The sequence below is a fragment of the Arctopsyche grandis genome, chromosome 6 (genome assembly GCF_051622035.1).
Source record: "Arctopsyche grandis isolate Sample6627 chromosome 6, ASM5162203v2, whole genome shotgun sequence".
NCBI classification, from domain to species: Eukaryota; Metazoa; Arthropoda; class Insecta; order Trichoptera; family Hydropsychidae; genus Arctopsyche; species Arctopsyche grandis.
The window spans coordinates 17897893-17922752 of NC_135360.1; the positions used below are offsets into that span (position 1 = coordinate 17897893).

Genomic DNA, 24860 nt, shown 5'->3' on the forward strand with positions numbered 1-24860 from the left:
AGTGCGATCTGTGTACAATGTCACTCGAGCAACTAATCAATAGATACACACACTGGTCACGGTTTTTCTCAAACGCCTAGTTTTCATTTATTGTCAAAATTTAATATTCACAATGATCGATGAGTCTTAAAAAACTAAAACAAAAAATATAGTATATATATGTATATATATACATATATATATATATATATATATATATATATATATATATATATATATATATATATATATATATATATATATATATATATATAAAGCACATACAATAAACAAAAGCAATTAAAGACAAAAATTATTTGGCCATTGTGACTTTTTGGTATAAACCTGGAGTTATGTGTGTGAGTGAATGTGTGTTTTGTGTGTGTGTGTGTGTTAGTGTGAGTGTGATCGAATCTATTATATGTATTTTTACAAAATTTAATTACAAATGTTATTAAAAAAACGTATTTTATTCATATCAATTACAGACTCACACTAGTGACTTCCATATAATATTATATAAATCTGTTCAACAATTAAGCTCAAACATCTACAAAAATGTTGATAAGTAAAAACCATTAATTTAGTTACGAAAAATAAAAATAACAAGTTAGAAAACATATTTACACAAAAAAAAAAGAAAGAATACAATCGATCTTAAATGGTCGAGTTATGTAAAAAAAATTATAATTTACAATAATTAAGATTTCCGTGTGTGAGGAACAACGGTGTCGTCGGAACGTCTGTCAACATTTCGACAAAGGGAATAATAATGAAATCGTCTACTTAAAAATAAAGTGCACAGTAAATATTACACTAAAAATAAATATTTTCACAAAAGATAAAAAAAAAACAACTTCTCGGCTCCTTAGTATACAATATGAAGCGCCAAGTGTAAAATCATATACTTTGAATTGGAGTAAATAAAATAACGTATTACTAATGGATATGAAATCAATCCAATTGATTATAGGCAGAACGAAATACGTATTTCACATAAATTATCACTTTAAAATGGAGATCATAAAATAGTTGACACGTAACACACATAACAAGCCGACAAATATATGTATATACGAGTAATACACAGCAATATTTCCATAGTTTACAAGAAAACCACAACATATTTTTTTTCTAGTTATATTTTAATTGAAGAAGTGATTCAGTAGTACAAGATGACGAGATCAGAACCATTTTCAATATCACATGAATAGGCGAAGATTGACAAAATATTAACAATTGAAAAAGATATACATATATATGTACAAACACTGAATTATTTATAGTATATATTTAATTGAAATTTTAGTATAATAAAAATAAAATTCATTTTTAATTTGATAAATTGAAAAACAATCAGGTATCTAATTAAATTGTGGTTTAAAATAACTAGAATTTATACATGTCATTGCAATGTGTATTACTCCGGAAGAAAATCAAAGAAAAATACATACATACATAAATAAATATACATATTTAATATTTAAATTACATCTAATACCAATGCATTGCTAAACTGACAACACGGTCAAAAGTGTTTATTTTTTTAAGTACAAGCGACTAGGTATGCGTCCACCGTTAAGATTTTCAATAATTTGTGAAGCATAATTTAACTGGACATATAAATGATTACATAGTGTTTGATTCGACTCGCAATCTGTCTGTAAATGCATTGAAAATGTAACGACGAGCGTGTGTTTTAAACTCGAAATAAAACAATGCATTTACATACAAACAATACATTGGCGATTCGATTACAATCAACCAGTGTCGCACTCACAATACGATCTTTTCAATCTTTTCCATTCGAAGCCTAGCATCATATAGTTATGCAGTTAGAAAAGAACACGTTTTAAATTTTAGTTTCACCGAAAGTGTCGTAGCCAAATTAAAACGTAAAATATCCCATAGCAGCCATCGTACAACAGCAGTATAATGTTACGTGAATCAAATTGCTACTTTATAAGCATAGTATTTCAAGATCTAGATTTAATGAAGGAATAATGAAAGTTATTATACTGCGATCTTCAATGGTTGCTAAAATATATATGTGTATGTGTTGTGCAAATCTTCAAAATAAATCAACATGAAAATGGACAGTCAAAAGCAAATTGCAAATACATACGTACATACATTCTAAATTCAATGACTTTTGTTGGAAAATATGACTTCATTTCCACCGCCTTATCCCGCTTTAGTTGACGACGGAAATTGTAGTTTAATCAATGCAAGGTACATTTAAATTTTTTCACCATATCTTTTCGTCAAAAAAATAAATAATGTGAAATTTATTGACTGTAGCGTGTTGCGTCACGGCCACAGAGACACCGCTGAGACATCTCCCTCATCAGTCGGAGAGTCCAGGGCTCGCGACTGAGGCACTAAGCTCTGCTAGGCGGGACCTCGGTCCTGTCCTACTACTTGCGGCCAACTGGCCAAACTGTCTACCACGTTATCGTTACAATAATCATTTAATTATTTTCAATCACTACATATTTACAACTATACATAATCAACTTACATAGATTTAGACTTTTCATATCATAATCATATAACATTTTCAATCTTTTTTAATTTTTCTTTTATTTATTTTATATCATCTCCATAGGCGAATATTTACGTTCAATCAAAATATAGATTATAATTTTTTTTTTAATATTTATATAATTAAACCTTGGGAGGTTTTTTTTTTCTATGAAATAAATCAAATATATCACACTAGCTCATTTCAAAAATGAGATTTTTTAAAATTAAAACAATTCACCTGCTGTGTACAACCAGACATAACCATATTCATTATACATGTCAACTTCAACAAAAACGAATTAAAACTTAAAAAGCTAATTTGACGCAAAATTCAGAAACCAAAGCAGACAAAAAAAAAACAACAATTCTTTAAACAAATTTAGTTCATTTTATAGGAATATATATAATATGTATTGTAAACAATGATTTGTAACATATTTAGTGTGACTATATTAAGCTTGAATTTGGATATATGTACATACATATAATACATATGTAAATATATAAAAACAAATAAAAAAAAAAAGTTTTTCATACATTGCTTCATTTCATTAGAGTGTTTTCCAAATTATAACATGCCATGATTTAAAAAAAAAATTGTACGTTTACAATAAAATTATAGTGTTAAAATGAAAATGATTTGTTCTTCGAATGAGGCATTTATTAACGTCGGTGAGATTAAAGGTTGAGTCAGATTTGGACACAGCATATAAGAGTAGAACATAAATTCAGAAGTCGTGATAAGGCAGGCAGCAGACGCCAAGAAGGCCACCGCCGAGGGCGAAAGCGGCCAACAGGGCGGCCGGCCACTAGGCGGGCGCGGGAGCTGCTGCCGTCGGGAGGCGAACCTGAGACTCGGGCTGCGCCACGATGGGCCTCAATGATGCATCTCCGTCAACGGCAGTCGTACATGCACTCGTAGCCGGACTTGCTGTTGAGCTCGAAGCCGTCGTCGAAGGTTCATCAGTTAGTCGGAGCGCTATCTCGAGATCACGCAATACCTCTGTTTCTTTGGGTTCGATCAGACCAAATCGTCTGGAAAAATTTCAACAATATACATAATTAGCTTGAAAATGTCTTAGGATATCAGAATTTTAATTCATTTTATGTATTAATACTATACATATGTATGTACATAAGTGTACTCGAGAAAAAAATAGGCAACAAATTATTTGCTTAGTTTATAATTCCAAAAGTGGTCAGTAAAAAAATGAAAAATTTATCAGAATTAATTATAAACTTGATCAGTAACTTATTCTAAATGATCAGTAGAATATAATAAAGGATCAGTAAATTATTCATTTTTGTTCAGTAAATAATTATTTTTTTTTTATCTGTAAATAAATCCTTTTTGAGCATTATTTCATTTAAATACTAATCAAAAAGGATTTTCTTCAGTGAAATTACAATTAACAACAAATTTATGTCAATTACTTATGACGGTTAAAACTAATTTTGAATCACTAATAAACATACATACATTATATAAAAATATATTTTTTCAACAAATCAGTGATTTTTGATATTTGCAATGTCATCAATCTTTTTTGTACAAAGTAAAAGCAATATTATAAAAAACAGAGTATTGTTAATATTCATTATCAAATTATACGTTTGTTTTTAAATTGCACAAAAAATGATGAGTAATTTTTGCGATGACGAAAAATTACCCATTTTCGGTTGGTTTTATTATATATGTACATAAAAGATAAACTCAAGCTCATTAATTTTTTTGGTCAGTTATTAAATACAAAAATGATCAGTAACTAAATAAAAAACATAGATAAAGTAAAACATGGTCAGTAAGTATTCATAAGTGGCAAGTAAAAACATTGAACGGTCAGTAAAAAAAAACAGATAATGTAATTAAAGGTCAACAAAAGAAAATATTATACATGTAAGACACCACATACATATGCTAAATTCTCTTAATCTGGTATCTCGGAATGGTCCAAGCACCACTGTTGACCAAGACTAATTTTGATAATTCCGTACATGTCAATTTTAAATACTGTCAAATAAATAGATATTTGCATCTTATTTTTAGCTTGGAGCCTTTTGTTTCCTAACAATATTTCATTTTACAGAAATGTTCAAATCGTAGTGGTTAAATTTCTGTTTTCATGTTTTCCTATTACATCAAACTGTTCATGTGAGTGTCTGTCTTTTGAATTACTGACTCTTTAATTTTAAATACTCACCCTTTTATATAATTTACTCATCACAATTTTTTATTATTATTTCATTTTACCATGGTGTCATTACGGGATTGCCTCCAAGATGACACCTATGGACAACTTTGTACATATGTACTACATATATAAATTTATATTACTATAGCTTTAAAATTAAATTCAAATAATGGTGGCCAATTTGGGAACTGTTTCAAAAATGAAATCAGATAAATTGGCAAACTCTGATAGGAAATGATCGACTTCGAGTCACATACACATATCCAAGATATGGCCTGCAACATTAGATCGGGGATCGAACTCCTGACTCTTCAGTTGCTAGCATTATACTCTAACCACTGAGCTATGTTGCTGGTTAGCTATTTACATTAATTACAGACGAATTATAATACTAACTGACCATTTTTATATATTACTGACAACTTATTTAATTTAGCGAACGAAAATGAAAACCATTTTAATACAGACCATATATGTATAAATGTTCTTTTGTCTGCATTATGTTACTTTATTTAAATTTTCTTTATTATAAATTATAATTTTTTAATCACTTCCATTATAAATAACCTTGTTAGTTACAAGCATATTTCTAGTAAGAGAATAATTAAGGCATTGTTACCATCATAACAAATACATATTTTGTAAAATATAACAAGCATCAATTACAATATCAAGAATAATAAGAATTGAGTTTATCTTGAATATGTTTAACCAACCAATATGTTTAAAACGTTTTAATGATAATAGTATTTTGATGTATGTATACCTGTGAAAGGCGGTGAGATGGGCAAAAGTAAGATTGAGCTGGCCATGCAGTCGAAGCAAAGCCACTTCTCGAAAGTGAGCGGCGTACAAATGAGCTATAACGTGGAACAGCAACCGTAGAATTTTTCGAACTATACTTTCAAAGGACGTAGGAAATTCATTAGCTGTTGAATAAATAAAGACAACGTTCAAAACAAAATATTCAATTATACAATACAAAACACTGCAACGAAACCACTCACCATATTTTGTGGGAAATATGTTCTCATCGCTGACGGTTTTCTGAGTAAAAGTCATTACATAGTCAATATATTGAGGGGCAGCGACCCTCGTCTTTTTACCCTTTTCGTCAAACCATGGATAAGCACGATTACCAGGACCTGACATATCGGGACAACTAGTCGCCGTACAAAATTCACTCAGGGTACCGTAGATAAGGTTTACATGGTCGAAAAGCGCTAACGCTGTAATACAAACAAAATTATTCTAATTACATAATACAAAAAAATATATTTGAATATTTTCATATTTATTTTATTCTACATATTATGTCAGTCAATGGCAGATGAAAAAAATATTTTTAATTAAATATTCAACCCAAACACTATGTATTATGCTATTCATACTTAAAACCAGGGCTGTGGAGTCGTAGTCGGAGTCGTGGAATCGGAGAATTTCAAGTGGATCGGAGTCGAAAAAAATCAACCGACTCCGATTCCTTTTTTTTTATTATTTTCTTTAATTAATGGTATTATGGTATGTGTCAACTAGAGTTTCCAATTTTATTGAAGCAAATCCACTAATAAATAGAAATTTAATAATTTATGTAAATCATGAATTTAAATTACATTATAAATAAAATCTATGATGATGTGTTGTGGCCAAAACCGATTGTTTCCTGTCTCACACTTTTTTTATTCTCATTTTTTTTTTAAATTGATTTGTTTTTGTCTATGAAATTCATACACATACACTATAATTGTACTTATTTTATTTATTTATACCTATGTATGTACATCTTTCATTAAATAATTCAATAAATTACATGTCAATTTTTAGTGATTTTTTTAATTCCTTTAATTTTTTTATATTTTGAATATCGCTATTATTTTTACTAATAACAATTTTATACGTTGGCAAGAAAGGTCTATCTAACAAAAATCGTTCAAGTTGTAGTCGGAGTCAGAATCGGTAAATTTTGAACCAACTCCACAGCCCTGCTTAAAACGCAACAATAGAATTGTTTGTAATTTGGAAATATGACTTGAATAAATAATATTACAAATGAGGCAACTTCAGTCTCAACGGACAGTTTATAAAATACGCCGTACAAAAGTTTTGTTTGTTTCAATTGTTATTTACTTTAGAACTGTCTTATTGTTTCATTATGTACATATTATACACATGTATTACACAATTTTCGTGATGAATTAAAATAATATATAAAACATAGCATTTGTGAAAGGATCTGAAATGCACCTGTGCATTCAAAAAGCACAGCAGATTCATTTTGTAAACGTTCAAGGGGACGACCATGGCCCCCTTGGATCCGCCAATGACATAACCAAATTGCAAAACATTATAATTAGCAATGAGAGTAAGTACTCACTGTGCGATGCCAACCATTCATTATAATCTATACCGCTGGGTATTTCGACCATTTGTCGCATATCCAGATCTGGGAGGGTTCTTTCTAAGAGAGTTTCCTCTAGATATAATTTAGGATCCCCTTGGGCAGCATCTCCTTCACGCTCCTTGCGACGCGCCTTTCTGCAAAACAAAAAAAAACAACAACAATTAATCACCATAATTGAATTAAACGCAAACTTTCGAAGATTTTCAAAATAACAAAAGACTAGAGAGGAAAGACACTCGAATGGAATTATGTATGTAGTTTACAATCGATCCAGGTGCTTACATAGGGCAAAATAGTGAGAAGAGCGCCAGATGCGCGAGGCGCGCCAGAGTGCTGACGGCGGCGCCCACTTTGCTGGAGAGGAGCGCCCAGGCGGGTGCTGCGCCCCCCAAACCTCGGGGGCCCCCGGCGAGCAGAGCCACCGACCAGCCCCGCGCCACGACAGCGCCGTTCACTTCACATCTCGAACACAACTCCGCGGGCATCTTCCCGCGTAACATCCATAAGGAGACTCCTCAACCATTCACGGTCATAGTTTCCAAAATTTTATTTAATTTTTTATCCACAAAGATCGAACCGCACTCACATTATACAACACTGACGCACTCTACGTAAAAATAAAAATCAATTCAACGTGTGATACACTAACGAGACATACAGGAATTTTATTAAATATACGCTTTTCCTTTCAGTCACATTCATAGTGTGCTACCCATTTAAATTGTATCTGAACGTTTGTAGAATGAATTTAACATGAAATTCGAAAAATATTAAAAGAAACCTTCGATAAAATGTCAGTAGAACTTGTTTGACTGTATAAATAGCAAACAGCTCATACACCTTGAATTAAGAAGAAAAAAAAAGTTCAAGTTAACACGAGACCAATTGTTTTCTAGCCATTTTCCGAACGTTCTCATACAGTGCAGTAATTAAGAAATTAACTGTATGTCAGCGAGAAAACACTATGAATCCACAATTGAAGCGTGCAGCCGAATAAAGATATATGTTGTACTAAAACGTTTTATAGAAGATCTAAATAACAAAAGCACTAATGCGTTTTGAGATGAATGATAAAGACAATAATGCAACACATATATCTTTATTCTACTTGCGATCTATAATAATATCAATTATTCATGACATATGTATATTCCACTGAGAAATTCATTCCCAAACACGAATCATTTTGAACCTCTTCCAACGACATTTGAGACAAACTATGAATGCAGACCGTGTATTATTAATCAATTAAAAAATTAGCATATACATATCTTTATTCGGCCGCATGCTTCAATATCAAGTAAAACGGTCAGTGTGTGGACACGGTTTCGCTGAAAAAGCGTTTCGCGATACTGAAATAAACGCAAATTTCACAATGTTGTGAAATTAAAATGTGGGTCGACGTCGATAAAATCAAATCATATTGATCAAAATTAAATTCAATATAGTTTTTGTCTATAATTATAATGCATATGTATAACCTCGCCAAAACATCGAGAGGCACAGTTAAAAAATCTAACTACGAGAGATTTATTATTCTAAAGAGCTAAAATGAATTCGCACACTATAAGTTTCACTTGTAATAATAAATATGTATCAAAAGTAACTTTACAATTGTACAACAACTAATGAATTATTCCTATTGAATTCGAAACAAAAACAAAAACACAAATCGAACCAACTTAATAGGGACTACATTCACTGTTCCGTTTTGTTTCCAATTAACAGTTTCGAGACAAAATGCACATCCAGACTGTATTTTAAGTTCATATTACGGAACCGAACTAAACGAGGCACACTATATGATTGTTACAAATTCGAAATGTTTTAAACAGAATCGTTAAATTTCACTCGATCAAACCAACTCGCTCGCACATAACATCCGCCACACGTCCGAATCGATATGGAGTGAAAACACAACGAATATAAAATTACAAACACACACATACACACACACCGATGAAATAATTTCTGCACACAAAAGATTTAAACGTCGGGGTATAATATAATACGGCGAAAAATCCGGAACGAGCGAATCAGATCGGAGTCGGCCGGTTGGTTAGGTTTTTGCATCACGCACTGATAAGTCGCGACTTGGCCAGGTGTGCGAGTCGTTTTGTGTGTCAGAGCCGACCTTCCGGTGCGGGAGTCGACCCACCACTGACTCCGCGACTCCGTGTTCTCCTCGACGGATCCTTGTGTTCCGTTTGTGGGTCAAAACGTCTGAGTGGAACCGGGTCACTCGTGGTGTACGTACCAGCTCTTGCTTTGACTTGCCACACGCTCGTTTTCCTTTATTCGCGATTATAACAGTAGTGTATATAAAACGTACATATGCGAAACAAACGGATGCAGAGCTTTGTGCCGTTGACTGGCCAGTACTGACTGGTGACGATGACTTGTGCAATCGAAACGGGAAAAGTGTGCGTTTCTTCCTAAACAGGCGTCGACTGGTTGAATACTAAGTGCAAAGCGCATCGCTATGGATGATTTTTTTTATTTATCCTTAAAAATATGACTATATTGAAAGAATACAAATTATAACGTCCAAATATGTTAAAATGATTAAGCTATCAATGAAAAAAATTTAGTCAACCCTCCCATAACGCCCTGCTGGGCCGCGCCTACCATATGTACAAATGTGTGTAACGCACACAGGCGGTCGAAAGAAATGAGTCGAAAAAATTCCTTAAAAAATACGAAACAAGACACCGTACTTTTTAAAATGCATTTAGGTTGTCTTGTTGTATACTTGTGAATGTTGCAAGTTACAACTTGTAACTAAAGAGCGGCAGTCGGGTTTCCACCATAAAATAACAATAGGCCTCTCCATTATCTGAGAAAGCAGGAGAGCAAAACAAATAGCAATTGAATAGAAATTGACAATAGTGAACCATTTTTTTCAGCCGTCGAGCAACCTGACCGCCGTCCCTTACTTGTAACACACTCGAACTATAATTCTGGGAAATAATGGGATAGCAGGTATAGCTTCGGTCCGCATACAGCTAGACCTTTTATGTTAATTTCTTCAAGGATGTTGACTATTGGTCGGTCATCGAAAGAACAATGTCCTAGATGTGGGATTGGGGGTAAAAACACTATATTTTCATGAATGAACTTGAAAACGTCCAGTCTCTCTTATCGTCTGGTCCTGTTCAGAACTAAAAGTTTTGGTTTTCTTGGTTAATTTTTATTGTGATTTTAATTTTCAGCACTATAGTTCTCACACCATATTTATCACAAGGTAAGATTTTTACACTACCCGCATACATTATTATTTTTAATTAATATGATTTATACAAATGCTGATAAAATTAAAGAACGGCCGATTTAAGTTTGCACACAGGCGGCCAAACTCCTAGGCGCGGCCCTGATCGCCCTGGATGAAAGAGATATACCCATTGAAGTATAATCCATTCTACTTCAATGGATATACCGTATTATAGGAGGTTTGAGTGTACTTATATTATATATGAAAAAGTATAGTTTCATTCGAACTTTCGAATAAAACAGGAAACTTCTACGAATTATTGGAGCTTCTAATTAACAATGGTATCAAATTACGTAAGTGAATTTCAACAGTCCGGAAACAAGTGTCGAATAAATCAGGAAGTGAGTATCCGTGGTTCGAATTACGTCAGTTCGTTACTTTTGTCTATTTACTTATTTTTATCAGCTTATAAAAATAGTATGTATAATACACGACAGGACGTGGAACTGTAGAACAAGTAAGCGACGAACTGTCATAGGTGACATTTCGATGATCCCTGTCGTGTCGCATCATGTCACGATGGCCATATACCTACATATATACAGGCATATTCAACTTTGGACCATCTTTTGCCTAAATCTATAACTGTTATTGTACTTGACTGATCGAAGGCTATCAATGTTTCAAAAATTTTTATCATCATGCAAAAACACTTCCTTGTTGGGTTATTCATACAAAATTTTACCAGTTGATACCATCAATATAAACATTGATTAAGTTATTACATATTTATAGATAGGGCCTCGCCTATCTGTTCAAGTACGTATGTATTCAATGTTGATGGTATCAAGTTATATTAAATTAATTCTAGAAAGATTTAGATGTTGTCCAATGAAGGCCAGTCATCTCCAGTTGGATTTGACTTGACTAGAAGCTGACTATTCTTCAAAAAATTGGCCTTCAATCATGGTATCCATATACATAGTTTTTTGTGCAACAATACCTCTTTTGTTAGTCATTGAATTAACTTTGGCAAAAAGAAATTAGCAAAACATATTGATTTATTATACTAAATAACACATGATATTATATATTAGAAGGAAATTGTTGATGTCAAAATATCAGAACAAGGCTTTTAGCGCGTGCAGACTGAAGATAAATTTTGCATAGGACAGAAAATGAAGTATTTTGCTAAAAAGAAATTCAAAGATCATACATTTTCAATCATCAATCCAAAAAATTTATATCATAACAGGATGAATTTCAGTTCCTTATCAATCTCCAAACATTCAGATCTATAAATACTGAATTGGAAATATCTTTTGTGTGTGCATCAAATCGTTGGGAATAATGAAAGTGAAAAAAGTAACTGTTTAGCCTGTAAGTTGTTAAGGCGTGGTAAAAAGATGTGTTTGGATAGCTAGTTGTCATCGTTTCAAGATTACAATGTAATTTTTAATGAGTTCGTTAATGATTAAACTCCTCTAGTTTCATGACGGAGACATTAGCTTACTTCAATATTAGCCAATTTCTGTCTAGTATGTCGGTAAGATATCAAAGTCACCTGAAGAGTGGAAGCGGTTCAAAATCAGATCACAATGTTTTGACGGATACGAATGTCACTGAACTAACAGAATGAAGGTAATAAATAGCTTGTAAAAAACTCATGAATAATATCGCACACACATACACATAGCCGAGGAAGATAAATATGTCCATTTAGCTACACCGAGTACACCAGTGGTCGCCACGCGGGTTTTTTCGGGCGTAGTTTATATTTTGGGCGTGAAACTTTTTTTCCGACTAATAAAGGATGAATACCAATCAAGAAATTAATGTTGTTCACACATCTTTTGAAAATAAATAACTGCAATGAATACTTATGGTATATGAGTACCTGTTATGCCCGATTGAGACTATTATTGTATGAAATTACTGTTAATTAAATATTTTTTCTTTAAACAAGACATTATTTAAAAATAATACTTAAAACAGGAAATAATGTTTATTACGAACGGATGGACCGATGTAGTTAAATTTAAAGGCAAACCTAAATACAAAAGTAGGTATAAACCTCCCCGAAAAAGAAAAAAAGAAAACGATGTTCTTATCTACAATATGTAATATGAAAATATTTACATAATTATTGTTTTATTTAATTATAATATACAGTACTTATTTATTTATTTTATTAAAATACATATTATATTTTATATTGAAAACCCCGGCTAACTGCATCTATAGAAAAAATAGGCCAATAGGATAACACTGGAAAAATGAACTACGCCCAAAAAGAGTCCACGTGGCGACCACTGCAGTACACCATCATGAGATGAACTAAACATTGTACATGACTTAACTGCCAAATTGTTCAGGAATGTAATTTACTTTGCGTAAAATTTGACGTTCATTTTGCAGTACATACTTTAATGTTTCGATATCATCGAGTTGACAGATTAAAATTTACAGTTGATTTTCAAACACCAATCGTCAGTATTTTTTTTTAAATATCAACTTATTGAGCATCAAGGACAATTTGATAATAAACACACAACAACAACAACTGGATTGTCCAGGCAGGGAGGGATTCATTTGCAAAAGTCACCAGAAAGGTTAAAAAGCAAGAACGACACACACGTAATTGACAATTGCCGGCCAATTACGTTCACTTGAGCATTATTAAAATTGCAAATGCCGAACGAACGGAGACGTAACGTGACAAGTTCGATCGATCGAAAACAAAACAGAGAGAGAAAAAAATAAGGAACACGTTCAGATAAGATAAAACGGGGCACACACGTATGTACACAGGTACATTATTAATTACATTGACACAACACTTTCGCAGCACAGAACTGTTTGAACAGCACTCGAAGTTTTCTATATATGAACGTCGGTGGAAAAGTTAAGGCCGATTCGACGGTACGAAGGTTGAAGAACTGTTGATATAAAAGAACGTCACGTTGGCGATTGCCGTTCAACACTGAACGTCTGGCTGAAGAAAGACCGGCAAGAACCGACGGAAAATCCGGTGGGGGTGACCTTGCTTTCGCGTCAGAAAACTGGTAACGGACGACGAATTAAAATATACATATGTATATATGTAAGTATATTGTGAAGTTTGCATAAAATCAAAATGAAAAAAGAGAACTGTATTTAAGCGTGTGGTGTATCTGCTAGACGGCAAAAAAAAAACAGTGGACCTTGACTCGTTCCAAGTGCATCGTGTTTTAAATCATGCTGTATTATGTTAAGTGCACCGTCGATGTCACATTAAATGTCCGATAATACAATTGAAATTAGTTCATAGATAATTTGAAGTTGAACTGTAATCTGATATGTACATAATCACATTTTAATTATTCGTTGAATTTAGCTTCAACCTATCAAGAGCTACTTTTTGTAATGTAAGTACATAATATGTAAATATATTTTATTTTATTTTATTATTATAATAAATACATAAAAATGAATAAAGAATAATAATAAAAATATCAAATTAATGAACCATGTGACCTAAGAGGTTACCCCAATGCGTCACACCAGTCTTGCAATAAAACAAGAAAAGTAACAAATTAGCAATAATCCATCTCATTCAAAGAGACTCGTGTTGAATCTCATGAAACTGACCAGTTCATCAACATGCCAATCAAACTGGTCCAAATGCTCATCTATCACATAAAGGAACCGTACACATATGTTATACCGAATCCCTGAAATCGACAAAAATGCCTAATTCACGAAAAATGCTAGCCCGTCGCCGATTTCAAGTATTCGGCAAATTATTTGCCCATTTCAAGTAATCGGCAAGTGCTTTTAATTTATTTTATTTTTTACCACAGTGTCATTACGGGATAGGCGACATCTACGGCCAACTACATATATGCATATGCACTATATAAAAAACTACAAATTGGAAATTAAATTCAAATAATGGTGGCAAATAGGTGGCTAATTTGGTAGGAACCCTTTCAACAATGAAATCAGATAAATTGGCAAACTCCGATAGGAAACGATCGACATGTAGCCACATGTATCCAAGATCTGGCCAGCAGCACTGGATCTGGGATCGAACCAATGACCCCTCAGCTGTTAGCATTATACGCTAACCATTAATTATGTTGCTGGTTTTGCTCGGGAAAGAACCGCGCCGGTGTTTTTTTTTGAAACTAATCAAATGTCATTAGATTATGAAAAATAAATCATAAATACAGTGTCGTTCATTTACAGTCCTAAATAATAGGTCGTCGCGAATCTTACAATTAGTAATAAACGACCATAATGCTATTCGAGTATATCATATGAGTCAATAAGTAAGGAATGTTTTCATTTGCGAACTGCTTAAATTTCTTGATTCAATGATAAAATGGTGATGAATAGTAATGATTCATGACTTTCACTTTACCCTTTTTTATCACTCTCTCTTTCTTCACATACACACATGTCCTACTCGTCGTTAAAGATCCGTCTCCTGTTCACAATAGATACAAATTAAATACATTTTTATTTCAAACTATGTAGATATGTCTTTATTATGTGTATTGCATTGTTATCCTTGTTGCAATCGTCTGAAAGTAATCGGATCAAATCTCAAGGCAAGGACATAATTGCGGTTGGGTTTTCAATCGAGGAAATACCCTTAAGCACATTTTTTACCTTCTGTCTCATTTGAGCAATGACTAAGCAAAGTCACGAAGTCAGGAAGGTTTCTTAAATAGTATTTTAAAACAAGAATCTGAAAAATAATGAGGCCAAAACGTCTAGGAACGATGTCACGCGAACGCCGACGCTTCAGCAGAGTCGTATAATAAAAAGGCTGCATTCGAAATTAGCATAATCTTTTAGAGGCAATCTTGGGCTTCCGTGACTGTGGGCAATCCAGTATATTTAGTCGATATTAGTTCGTTCACCTTGCATTCGAGAGTCCAGGTCGAACAGACGACCAGACCAGAGAGGAAAAACGAGGAAACCACATCGCTGAAGTACATACATATAATCCAATGATAATAAATGATATATTAAATGCATCAAATGTGTGCAATAAATAAACTTAAACGCGGATATGCTGCATGGACTCAACATTTAGTAAAAACGATACGGATATCGATGGTTACTAAACGACCGTTTAATTAAAATAAATGCAATTTGAACAGCCGAGTCTGAGAAATATGCAGTTGTTGAACCGCACGAGTCATATCTGAACGCAGATTAAATTATCATTATCCAATCAAAGAAAATTATTCTCACATTAAAAAATCCCGAGTGTTGCAATTTTTGTCTGGAGTCTGTTGACTCAGCTTTGTTTCCTTTGTTTGCGATTGTGATATGCTTTCGAACTAAAATCTCAGATTTGCAATGAAAATCCAAGTAACTAGGAGTGGTTTGCATACTTACTAGCGAGCTATACATACATACATATGTATATTACATTACTGAAGATCTTGAATTGATTTAGAATTCGTGTATCATGTTTCATTCATGTACGTGACTGAAGGTAGGCATACATCCATCTCCCATCCATCTACTTGCATATTAGATGAGACAATCTTTATCTAGTTTGAGAGTCATCACGAACAGAATTTATACATATCGTATGCCTATATATGTACGTATGTAGATAGGTTAGCTTGTCACGTTTGAATATTTCCAAACTCATGCATTTTTAGTACAAGGAAATATTTTATTTTAACGCGATTTGAAATTTACGAGAATTTGACGTCAATAAGTAATAAATATTTGAATAGTATGTAAATTTAGATAAAATTTGATCAATATTGCTTATGCATCTAGCCAGCACTGGTTTTTTTCATATTATGTATAATAAAAGCGAATGAAGTTCTAGCACGCTATTTGTAAGTAGATGATGCCCATAACTTCAAATTATTGTATTATTATGCTAAAAATATGAATTTTACATTGTAATAATTTAGTTTTGTTCATATATATATACCTACATACATATGTATGTATCGATAATATAAGAATGTTTTCAAACATGATAGAATAGGTGTTATTTAAACGTATATGTATAGGTACATACATAATACATATGTACATAAACCCAGATCGAGTCGCTTGGATGTTATTCGTAACGTGGCAACGTCCGAGTGACCAAATTTACGAACTCGATCTGGGTGTACTCGTATCATCTAAACCTGATATAAGTTGTTTTTAAATATTTCCATAGCTTTTCGCTGCGTTTTTTCCCTGTCTTTAAGATTTAGACAACGAATTATAAAAATAAAATCTGTTGACAAGGACATGACAATAATGGATACCAGTAAGACATTGGTTCCATATTTTTGTGTACACGTGCACTCTAATAATAAGAACACACTGAATCGTACGGTATGGGTCATGCTCGTGGTTTCCAGCTGTGATGGGCGTATCTTCATGTCATTATTAATTCGTGCGATCTTCGCACGACAAGTTTCTCGTACATTTATTTAAATATAGAAATTACCACTATTGATCACTGTCAATACTAGGATAAAATATCACCGAAAACCCCCCAGGGAGTGAGTTTTACCCTGGATCGCGACAGTATAGATTAGGCGTGCTAGTGGTTTTTTTTATGTGCAATACTATTTAGACAGCAGCATAGCTTGGTGGTTGCGTTAATTCTAAGCATCAAGTTGTCGGGTTCTATCCCGTGGATTGACCTCTATTGAAAATAATATATTCCTAATATAATCAGTAGTGCTGCTGGTCAGACTAGAATATTTGTGACTCAAATCCGATCGTTTCCTATGAGTTTGTCAATTCATCTGATTTCATTTTTGAAACGGTTTCTTCATCAAAATGGCAAAAACCATCCTATCCACTGTCGCAATATTTGAATGAATTTAAAAATTTATGATCTATAAATTTAAATATGTACAAGTTTAATATTATACCTAGATGTCGCTCGGGGGAGACCCGAAATGATATCATAGGGAAATATAAATTAAAAACAAAGCACGTACCGCGTACCACTCTGTGTGTCTGCACCTTAAGTTGGTTTTTTTTTTCCAATGCAAAATTAAATTCCAAAGTACACTTACATACAAAACGTTTTAAAGTGGGGTTGAATATGTTCAAATACAAACAACATTTGTACACAAATCAATATTCAAATGTGAAGGTAAAATTAATAAAACCGCTCTGGGGTATTGAACTGTACCTTTTTCTGTTGCCATTTCAGTGTTATACCAATTGAACTTGTTTGTTTGAGATGCACATAAATCACTTAAGAGTCGCGGAAAGCGCTTGACAAGTTCAAAAATGTTGTGAGCCGTAAATCTTAAGGAAAGCAAACAAACAAGAATGATGACGAACCATTAGAAGAGAAACCATTAAAGCAAGAAATGTCAAAAGGGGAAACGGCAATTATCAAAAATGAGAATACGGTCCATCTTCGGGGAGCACCATTTCATTGCCGGTTGTTCCGGATGCGACTTTTGTAAAGTCGCAACCAGTCATTTGGGTCTCGTAAGCGCGAGTACCGGTTCGTCGCGCGGGCGTAATGAGAGTAGACCAAAGAAGACAATGGGTTTTGGAGTCATCAGATGTGGGTTAACACTTCGGAGCACTCCTCGACACACGTGGTTCGTAAATATATACATAGACAAAGAGTAAAATATAGATATCGTCGGGTAGTCGACACGCGATGCACGTATCTACGATAGGTGTTGCAAAACGTGCCCAGCCGAAAGAATAGGCCAAAACGCTATGTAAATGAGGCAGTCCGTTATGTGACAATGATCAATGAACCCGATCGAAATGACCAGTGAGAACAATTTGATGTATTTTTTTTTTGCACGATCCTTTTGAGTGTCCTGACCCAGAAATGATGATTTTTAATGCGAACAAACGCGAGTGTTGCGTATAAATTCGGTGCATTGTGGGCGTACGTAGGTACGTTCATTTCTCTTTTATTCCCTCATTATATTTTAAAATATTCTGACAACTGCTTTCCATTCGTCAATTTTTTATCTGAGAATTGAGATATGCTTTTTTTTTTAGATAAGTTTGTTTTATATTAATTTACATTTCTTTTTGATAATGAATATGTATGTACCGGTGGCGTGCCGTGCCATAAAACAGGGGAATAGGAATGGACAAAAATATTTTTCATTTTTGAATTATAATAATAAAAAAAATCTGCCTTGAAGTGATGAGTGTAATTTTTCATTTTTGTGCCAACAGAAATATCACAAGTAGCCTAACTTTCTTAATAACATATTTTTTGTTTTCAAAATTTAATCTTCCGAATGATTTGTCAAACAATCGATCGAGAATGCAACATTCCAAGGCCTCGTTATTTGTTTCAGCGCGCTCCGCACTGATTTTTTCTGAGGAAATCGGTTCATGAGCCGAGTCCTTTGCCATTCTTGTACTAAAAAAGACCGTGCAAGCGAATGACTTGGTGGACCATACCACAACAATCTACTACCACTGCCACTACTTCAAGTAGGCCGATTCCAGTTTCTGAACTTCTAATCTAATATCAGAAAACAACGATTGTTTGATCTAAATAGATTTAATATTTTCCGAATATCATCAGCATTAATCATGCCATTATAAATGAAAAATAAATTAAAAAAATGGAAAATTTAAAGTAAAAATACATATTCCATATTGATTGAATGTTGATTTGCCATAAATTTTCCATCGACACGTTTATAATTCGATGTAAGAAAAAAAAACATGGCGAACTAAAAGCTTTTCTAGACTATACCCACTCATCGATAGTTGTAAATGTTATATGTATTATAATAATAAAGAAGTAATTCAAAACATATTATAAAACGTTATCATATTTAAAATACGTACATATGTACGTCGGTCATCAATTTCATTATCAAAAAATATCTAGGTATTCTATTTAAATTGAATACAGATATTATCTATCCTACGTAAATGGGGCTGAGACCATACTAGCATATCAAAGACAACATACAAAAGAAAATAATAAAGATACTGATCAAGGCTATTTAAAAAATAAATTACAATAATGGTTTGACGGTCAATCGGTTTCCGGAACAATAAAAATAATAATCTCAAACGGTTACTCACAGAAGGTTAACATTGGGAAGTTACATGGAGAACATCGATGAAGGTGAAAACAAACCACGACAGGTCACCATTTTGATCGTAATTTAATATGGGGTTTTATCAATACATATTTAGATACGTATAATGACATGATTAAGAACGAAAACGAACTGTCAACATAGCGTCGAATCGAACGAACGCCACTATCAAGGTTCTGTATTATAATAATTGGTCGATCGTAGGTGGTCAAGGTGTTGAAGAGGCGTTGAAGCGATAAAATCTATATATTTTGAACAAACACAATATTTTGAAACGAAAAGGAAATACGGGCGCTAAATACGCTGTACGTAAATGACAAAAAAAAATAACAACATTGTCAAAGTGTATACAAATTTATGTCTGTAGATTGGATTGAAACTTGCGTGATAATAGCCCGCATTCGAAAACCATAGTACATACATACATACAATCGTCGTACATGTAGCATTCGGAATTCTCGAATAATTAATTTGGTATTGAAAACGACTGAAATACAACCTAGTACACACACAGTAGCAATATTTGTTGACACAACAAAAGGTTGATAAAACTTGTTGACCAACACAAAAAGAAAACGACGAAATCTTTTGTGGACATGTGTACATATGTATGTATATACATATGATGTGGAGGCATGAATTTTGACACTTGTTGCTTCTGTGTCTGTATATACATATATGTATACATGTACATATAAATGTATGTATACATACATGTAATTCAAAGCTCGGTGTATATATGAGAAATGAAATATGCAAAAATGGGAATTATCCTATCCGAAAATTATCCTATTTTTTGTATCTAAAAACTAGACAAATTATTTTGCACAATTTTTTTCCATCCCCTAAGTTTTACTTAAAAGTTACAAAAGAATGGCTCTCGACCCTGGGAAAACTTATTTAGGGGGTAAAATTACCTTTGAATCAATCGTGAAATGTCAAAATCACGTGACCACAGCATTGCATCCTGATCGAACGCACGTAATTGAAGCTTTATAGCTTAAATTGCATGTGTGCGAGTAGGATTCAGATGAAATCCATGCCTACGTAAACACAATAATCCTCTCAGTATCCAGACCGTGACAATAAGTACATACATACATATGTATGTGGCAAATAAATCATCCACTACCTAATCACCTTGTTAACGAGTAAAGCGGGTTCTTTCCGAAATTGTTATACTATGTTCCAAGTTTATTTTTGTAGAATTTGTATTTTGTATATGTGATGACCAGAGATCGATATTGCATGGTTTTTCTAAGAAATTGACAATAGTGAACCATTTATTGTGCAAAAAGTATCAATCGAACACCGATTACTGATGACGTATACATAGATGCGAAACTTAGGCATTGAACGTCAGAATGCTGCATAAGGTCCAGTGCACTCGAATAAGTGTGGTACTCTGTATGTATGTTTGGCATAACGAGGAGAGATAAAAACGAAATACGTGGCTTAGAAGTATGGCAAAGGTGATTGGCGTATATAATGGTGAGAGTAAAGAAATTGAGATGCAAATGGGCGGGTCGCGTAGTTAGAAGAACGGACGATAGATGGACAAACAAAATGCACGAATGGTACCGAAGATACAATGAAGGCCACATGGGAGATGGGTGGATTAAATCAGAAAAATTTGATTTGCTCTAAACAGAGACGAATGGAAGGGTGTTGGAGACGCTTTCATCCAGCAGTGGATGGCGAATTTCATAGCAGTGGATGGCGAATGGCTGTAAATGATGATGATGATGACATAAATATCCGGTTTTTATATTGCTATCCGGTTCCTTAATGTGATTGATGAGAATTTTGACCTGTTCAACTGTCATGTTGATGAGCTGGTTAGTTTCTTGAGATTCAATACGAGACTATTTGAATGAGATGAATGATTGGAATTTTTATTGCATTTTCTTTGTTATTTTCTTTATATTTTTATTTTTTTTTGTAAGACAGTTGTGACGCTTTGGGGCAACCTGTCAGGTCACACTGGTCATTTTATTGTTGTTATTATTTTAAAATAATAAATTAAATAAATAAATAAATAAATATTAAAATTCAAATTCAGCACATTATAAAAGATTTTCTACAAATATGAAACATTCACATTGTTTTTCGATGAAGCTCATTATAATCAAGTTTTGTCGTATTTACTGTGTTGGTTGATCTACATACGACACGTCAATCTCTCATTGTGATTGATTGATCCCATAACATTTATAGTATAAAATAATACGAATCACGTATGTACAAATGTAATCATTACGATTGTTAGACGGAGGAGTCACTAAGGTCGGCACGGACAGTTTGAGACCATTTGATTGATATAAGAAGCATATCGGAAGTGGGTCATACGTAAACTCGATGATTTGATCCACGGATTTCAACACCTCAAAGTGACATCATCGCCCACGCACTCGATCGGAAGAAATTCGAAAGCGTTCAAGGATGTGAGCAAATAGCACACTTTGCTCTCGCGCTCGAGTTCAGAGGCTCTATATGCGGGGCTCGCGCGTCCGTTCGGGCGAATCGTGAAAATTTAGCGAGTCCATCGTTGTGCAACGATTAGTCGAGTTTAGAGAGCACAATGCAACGGCGAAGCACGACACCGACAACCTTAACCGAAAACGGTGGAAACGTTGAGCAACCCCGCATCATTGTCGTCGAATTGAAAATACCAAGATAAAAATGCGAAATAATCATAACAATACGGAGCGGAAACAATGGCGGTCGATTTGAAAACGCATGAGAAGATCGCGATCGTGAAGTACGTTGCGCAAAAGTGGCGCAATATCATCGATATTTCCTAGCTAAATTTTATGGCAAATTTTTGTATGTGTATTTAAGTGCCAGGGTTGTGCAGTCGTTAAAAACAACTCAGACTCAAAGACTCCGGATCGAATTTAAAAAATATATCTAATGAGCTGATGTAAGTAATTAATTTAGACTTTTTGTCTATGAATAGGTACATGAATTTTTCAAATATCGAGCCTCTCCTCAATTTAACCTAAACACGAGAAAAATACGAAGATAGAAGCATCACATCTGCATACATTGGTGAGTCATTCAATATCATTATACAAATTTAAGTAAAATAATAAATGCCAATTAAACGAAAAATTTGAGTTAGATTAGAGTTAGTCGATTCCGACTCTAGCCAAAATGCCACGACTCTATTGTTTTTATTATTATTACATACATACGTACATTATATGAGCCATGACAGGAATTACCCTAAGACTACATACGTGGTAAGATTATTTTTTATACATAATAACAAAAAACTATAAACATAACAGGATATAGAATACAATAGAAATATCTATGGAAAATCAACATTTTTTTTGATATCCAAATTCGCGAGATATACATACTATATATATGATGTAGGTGCATATTTTAAGATTCAACAAATTCAATATACTAAGAAATAGAATTGGCAAGAAACTGACAGGTGGATACTAATTTATTAGATCCGTCACAACAATACAGCTAGAAAAATCGGAAAATTCTAACAGAAGACGATCGATCCGTCTTTTAATTACTACAAGATCTCGCCAAAAAAATATGGAACGCTTAAAAATTTTGCATGTCATCCTTGATATGTTTTAAAAATAAAAAAAAATTACGATACAATTTCTTTATGAATACCAACCACTGTCAAATACAAACGCATGATTTTATAACAATATTTGGATTTGACAGACAAAAATTCCGGTCAAATCTATTTTTTTAAACATCCTGTTGAGTTGGGGGCTTACAATCGAGTATCTCATTTTTATTACAAGTTTTTTATCAGTTTAAAATTGAGATGGATTATTCAGATACGATGTCAGACAGCAGGTCTCTATCGCGTAGTCTGAATCTGCCTTATTCGATATACATACATAGATCTATCGAGTGCGTCCAGCCTTGATCACACAGTTACAGCGGTTTTGACGCGTGCCGGCCGATTGTTGATCGAATTTTATTGTGTAAATCGCATTTTGCTCAAATAAGTCCGTTCTTTCGGGGTTTTACTGTATTAATAAAAATCGATACCATAGTAAATATATTTACTTACACAAAACAAATAAATTAAAAAAAGAGATTTATTTTCAAAATAAAAGAAACTCGATTTCTTTTGTTTTGATTAGTATGATGTTTGTCATCGATAATAATTTAAGCTTTCGTTTACTTAGCGTATTTTAGGCCAATCGAGTGATCGAAATAACCAGGTTAGATCCGTTATCGAGCATTCGCTTTACAAATAACAGCAAAGTGAAATAAATAATACGATTTATTTATTACATTGTGTAATTTGTCACGTATTAATAAATTATTGCGGGCCTCGTTGTGCATTATAATAAAGATATACAATCAAGTAAACACAATGTTCGATTTACTCGCAAGTATCACAAATAAAGCGCTCGTCAATTTTTATTTGCACAATTGGATGTCTCTCTACCTTTCATTTTTTTGTATCAAATTTAAATATGTGTATCGCGAAAAACGTCTGAAACAACAAACAAACACGCCACAAATTAGAGAGTTAAATTGCGAATTGGGAACGGTTAAATAACGATATTTAATACATATTAATGCGCAAACAACATAAACGTCACTCAATAATTTGCGCACCAAATATTTTCCGTTTAACTAAACATTTATTAAAAAATACAAAGAGAAATATTTCAGATATCAACTATAATTTATTATTTTTATATACATATAACGTATTATTATTATATTATGTGACGTATAATTATTAGCAGCATAGATGGTACACAGGTTAGCGACTAGCGTGTAATGCTTTCGATTGTGTGGTCACGGGTTCTATCCCTGGCTTTGTTGCTGGCCAGACCTTGGATATGTGACTCCAAGGTCGATCGTTTCCTTTCAAAATTTGCCAATTTATTCGATTTCATTGGAAACATTTCTGACTAATTGGTAATCCTGTTCTATTGCTCACAAAACTTGAATTTTCATCATCTCAATATTTGTTTATATTTAAAATGCTGCAAAAATTTGTCCATGGATGTCTCTATGATGATTGTAATGTTTGATGATCGATGTTTGTAAAATCAGCCCTGAAAAATACTTACAATACTTATTAATGTTAATATTGACCATATCTAGATTTCGTGTTATAAAATAGGTGTATACCTGTATAAATAAATAAATAAGTATAAGTTATGGCTTGAAAGATTTACCGTGTACGTATGAAGACCGCAATTATATACAGACATTGCTGGACCAACAGCGAAAGTATAAATGTAAATCTATGTACATATATAGATAGTATCTTGGTAAAAAAAATAATATAAACAACTATTTATATTGAAACTTTGTTTATATACATATGTGATTCATAAAGTAAAATATTTGAATGAGAATTCTGACATATTTTCAGATAGCGACTCAAATTGGAATAATGCGATAGAATAAAATATTTTATGTACATACATGTATGTACGTCATAAAAATTGGAAAAAATTGAAGGC

The 24860-nt window shown here is 33.2% G+C and overlaps 1 protein-coding gene across 8 annotated transcripts in view; it reads right to left on the reverse strand.

Annotated features, from left to right (window-relative positions):
• Positions 1–1516: 1516 nt before the first annotated feature.
• The window catches only part of Mob2 (MOB kinase activator 2), a 175726-nt gene continuing 152382 nt past the window's right edge, over positions 1517–24860 (reverse strand). For 6 of the 8 annotated variants that reach the window (XM_077433252.1, XM_077433247.1, XM_077433246.1 and 3 more), the window contains 4 exons: positions 7072–7232; positions 5705–5926; positions 5464–5626; positions 2573–3540 (listed from right to left, as the gene is read on the reverse strand). In XM_077433252.1, coding sequence (XP_077289378.1) covers positions 3315–3540; positions 5464–5626; positions 5705–5926; positions 7072–7232 — 772 coding nt within the window. In that variant the 3' untranslated portion in view covers positions 2573–3314. Of the gene's footprint in view, positions 3541–5463; positions 5627–5704; positions 5927–7071; positions 7233–7380; positions 7706–13136; positions 13303–24860 lie in introns of those variants that run through there. The other 2 variants (XM_077433244.1, XM_077433245.1) reach the window with 2 other exon arrangements.